Here is a 4,857-nt window from a genome sequence, read left to right on the forward strand (position 1 = left end):
GTGCTTGGGCATGTCCAGAATAGGATGATGCAGGTCCAAAGATTGAGTTTGCATATAGGATCTGAAATGTAGCTATGTTGCAATCTTTGCAAAAATGCTAAAATGCTTCACACATAAGTCTCTTCAACGACTAATTGGTGATAATAGCACATATCTCTCCATATTATTAGATTACTTGATATTAACACAGCTCCAAATACAGAGCAGGCACTCAGCATATGTTTGACTGTCAGTCTACATTCAGTTACTGAAGCACACTCATGAATCCTTTTCTTTTCTTTTTCTAAGACTGTGTGGTTAGATCAAAAGCCTCAGTGTGTAGCCTCTATTTACCACTATATCTCAAAATTCAATGGGCACAGACAATGCAACTCTCTCCCAGGATTTTCTCCTGCTGGGCTTTCCTGGGTCCCAGGTCTTTCAGCTCTCTCTCTTTATGCTTTTTCTGGTGATGTACATTCTCACAGTGAGTGGTAACATGGCTATCTTGATGTTGGTGTGTACATCCCACCAGCTACATACACCTATGTACTTCTTTCTGAGCAACCTCTCTTTCTTGGAGATTTGGTATACCACAGCTGCGGTCCCCAAAGCTCTGGCCATCCTTCTGGGGAGAAGCCAAACCATATCATTTACTGGCTGCCTTTTGCAGATGTACCTTGTTTTCTCACTGGGCTGCACAGAATACTTCCTCCTGGCAGCCATGGCTTATGACCGCTATCTGGCCATCTGCTGTCCTCTACGCTATGGGGCCATCATGAGCAGCCTGCTCTCAGCACAGCTAGCCCTGGGATCCTGGCTGTGCGGTTTTCTGGCCATTGCAGTGCCCACAGCCCTCATCAGCACCCTGTCCTTCTGTGGTCCCCACACAATCAACCACTTTTTCTGTGACATTGCACCCTGGATCACCCTGGCTTGCACCAGCACACAGGCAGTGGAACTCGTGGCCTTTGTGATTGCTTTTGTGGTCATCCTGAGTTCATGCCTCATCACCCTGGTCTCCTACATCTACATCATCAGCACCATTCTCAGGATTCCTTCAGCCAGCGGCAGGAGCAAAGCCTTCTCCACATGTTCTTCACATCTCACTGTGGTGCTCATCTGGTATGGGTCCACGATCTTTCTTCATGTCCGCCTCTCCAACAAAGAGGCCTTGGATCTTACAAAAGCTGTGACTGTCCTGAACACTGTGGTGACTCCAGTTCTAAACCCATTCATCTATACTCTCCGTAACAAGGAAGTAAGAGAAACGCTGCTGAAGAAGTGGAAGGGAAAATAAACTGCCCTTAATAAAACAGAGCTCTGTTAATTATCTCCTTATCTCTCCAATTAAGAATATGGAGGGAAAAAGAAAATGTTCCTTGATACAGGAGAAAAAAGAAAATGAAGGGGAAGAAAAAAACTGCATATACTTGCTCTACTTTTTTATGTATAATTGGAAATGGAGTTCTTGTTATAAGTAAACCGGACTCTTTAAGGGGAAAAAAATGTGTGCACTGAGTTAGATTTGTCCTTGACTTTTTTTTTTCATTTTTTAAATTTAAATTCAATTAGCCAACATATAGTACATCATTAGTTTTTGTTGTAATGTTCAATGATTCACTAGCTGCATATAACACCCAGTAGTGATTTTCAAAAAAGATGGCAGAGAAGTAGGGGACCCTATTCCAACTGGTCTCCAGAATTGAGCTGGATATCTACCAAACCATTTGAATACCCAAGAAATCAGCCCGAGATGTGAGAAGATAGATCAGGATCTCTAAAACAGAATGTCACAGGCGGTTTGTTTCAAGGTATGAAGCAGGGATCCATGATTCCGTGGGCAGATATTGGAGGATAAATGGAAGGGGGTGGGAGTCTAGCTGTTGGGATGCTACACTGCGGGTGAGCGATAGCCTCCCACGCTGGGGACAGGTCACAGAATAGCAGACCAGTAGCAGCGGGAAAAGGACCTTAGGGCAGCCCCCTGGATGGAAACCCGGAGCGGCGAGGCAGCACCTGTGAACTGGGGTGGCTGGGGGTTTTAGAAGCACAAAGGGCAGAGACGTGTCCTGATGTGAAGGCGAGGACTAGGAGTGCTGCTGAGGGGCATGCAACCCAGGACACAGCCGTTCATAGCAGCACAGACAGAAACGGAGACAGTGTGGCCTGGGGAGCTCACTGAAGAATGGTCTGCAATCTCTCTGCTCTGAGGCAGAGGGTTGGAAACAGTCTCTTCTGCTCTGACTTTTAGAAGAGACGTGGAAAACTGCCAGAGAATAAAAGCTCCCCCAAACCGGTTTTCACTGAGCCCATCCCTCACCACAAGGGGAGGGCATCTCTGCCAGACAGGGTTGCCTGAGTAACAGCGTGGCAGGCCCCTCCCCCAGAAAACAGGCTGGGAAAACCAGAGGCCAGCAACCCTAAGGTCCCTAGAAAACAGGTGCATCTTGCTTAGGTTCTGGTCAATAATTTGGACTCTATACATTCCCTCAACCACCCATCAACAGAATGACTAGGAGGAGGAAACCTCAAAATAGGAAAGAATCAGAGATTATGACTTATGCTGCAGATTTACAAATGGATGCAGATATAACCAAGATGTCAAAGATGGAATTCAGGCTAGCAATTGTGAAGACAATAGGTAGAATGGAGAAATCAATTAATGGCAACCTAGAGTCTCTAAGGGCAGAAATGAAAGCTGAATTAGCAGAACTTAAAAATGATATCAGTGAGATCCAATCCAATCTAGATAATCTAACAGTTAGGGTAAGTGAGGCAGAACGAATCACTGACCTGGAAGACAATACAATAGATAAAAAGGGAAAAGAGGAGGCCAGGGAAAAACAACTCAGAATCCATGAAAATAGAATCAGAGAAATAAGTGACACCATGAAGCGTTCCAATGTCAGAATTATTGGAATCCCAGAGGTGGTGGAGAGAGAGAGAGGACTAGAAGATATATTTGAGCAAATCGTAGCTGAGAACTTACCTGATCTGTGGAATGAAACAAACATTCGAGTCCTAGAGGCAGAAACGACCCCTCCCAAGATCAAGGAAAACAGGCCAACACCCAGGCAAGTAATAGTAAAACTCACAAATCTTAGAATGAAGGAAACCATCTTAAGGTCAGGTAGGGGGAAGAGATGCCTTACGTTCAGAGTGAGGAACATCAGAATAACATCAGACCTATCCACAGAGACCTGGCAAGACATATTCAGGGTACTAAATGAGAAGAAAATGCAGCCAAGAATACTTTATCTGGCAAGGCTATAATTTAGAATGTATGGAGAGATGCAGAGCTTTCAAGACTGGCAGAAACTGAAAGAATATGTGACCACTAAGCCGGCCCTGCAAGAAATATTAAGGGGGGTTCTATAAAAGGAGAAAGACCCCATGAGTGATATACAACAGAAATTTACAGGGACAATCTATAAAAACAACGTCTTCACAGGCAACATGGTGAAAATTAACTCATATCTTTCAAAAATCACTCTCAACGTGAATGGCTTAAGTGCTCCCATAAAAGGGCACAGGGTTGCAGATTGGATAAAAGACAGGACCCATCCATATGCTGACTACAAGAGACTCATTTTGAACTTAAAGATACGTCCAGACTGAAAGTGAAGGGATGGAGATCCATCTTCCATGCCAGCGGACCTCAAAAGAAAGCTGAGGTAGCAATTCTTATATCAGACAAATTAGATTTTAAACTAAAGTCTGTAGTTACAGACACAGAAGGACACTATATCATTTTAAAGTGTCTATCCAACAAGAAGATCTAACAATTGTAAATATCTATGCCCCCAACATGGGAGCAGCCATCTACATAAGCCCACTGTTAACCAAAATAAAGAGTCATACTGATAACAATACATTAATTGTAGGAGACCCCAACACTCCACTCTCAGCAATAGACAGATCATCTAAGCAGAAAATCAACAAAGAAACAAGAGCTTTGAATGACACACTGGAGCAGATGGACCTTGTAGATATATACAGAACATTCCACCCTAAAACAACAGAATACTCATTCTTCTCGAGTGCACATGGAGCTTTCTCCAGAATAAACTACATACTGGGTCACAAATTAGGTCTCAACTGATACCAAAATATTGAGATTATTCCCTGCATATTCTCAGACCACAATGCTTTAAAACTGGAACTCAATCACAAGGAAAAAATGGCAGAAATTCAAACATTTGGAAGCTAAAGACCACTCTGCTCAAGAATGTTTGGGTCAACCAGGAAATCAAAGACGAACTTAAACAATTCATGAAAATCAATGAGAACAAAAACACATCAACCCAAAACCTATGGGATACTGCAAAGGTGGTCCTCAGGGGGAAATACATAGCCATCCAAGCCTCACTCAAAAAAATAGAAAAATCCCAAATTTACCAACTAACTCTACACCTTAAAGAACCAGAGAAAAAGCAACAAAAGATGCCTAAGCCACGCACTAGAAGAGAAATAATTAAGATTAGACCAGAAATCAATGAATTAGAAACCAGAAACACAATAGATCAGATCAATGAAACTAGAAGCTGGTTCTTTAAAAGAATTAATAAGATCGATAAGCCACTGGCCAGACCTATCCAAAAGAAAAGAGAAAGGACCCAAATTAATAAAATTATGAATGAAAGGGGAGAGATCACGACTAACACCAAGGAAATAGAAATTAGAAATTAGAAATTATTGTCACCAACTATATGCCAATAAACTGAGCAGTCTGGAAAAAATGGATGCCTTCCTGGAAACCTGTAAGCTGCCAAGCCTGAAACAGGAAGAAACTGACAACCTGAACAGGCCAATAACCAGTAACGATATTGAAGCAGTGCTCAAAACGTCCCAAAAAACAAGAGTCCAGGGCCTGAT

General features: G+C 42.7%; 1 protein-coding gene across 1 annotated transcript; it reads left to right on the top strand.

Annotated features, from left to right (window-relative positions):
- The first annotated feature begins 352 nt into the window (after positions 1-352).
- LOC116629325 (olfactory receptor 6F1-like) lies at positions 353-1,279 on the top strand. The gene has a single exon (XM_032399625.1). It carries the CDS (start codon positions 353-355, stop codon positions 1,277-1,279), a length of 927 nt encoding a protein of 308 aa, XP_032255516.1.
- Positions 1,280-4,857: the final 3,578 nt, after the last annotated feature.

This window comes from Phoca vitulina, unplaced genomic scaffold (genome assembly GCF_004348235.1).
Source record: "Phoca vitulina isolate PV1807 unplaced genomic scaffold, GSC_HSeal_1.0 scaffold614, whole genome shotgun sequence".
Taxonomy (NCBI): domain Eukaryota; kingdom Metazoa; phylum Chordata; class Mammalia; order Carnivora; family Phocidae; genus Phoca; species Phoca vitulina.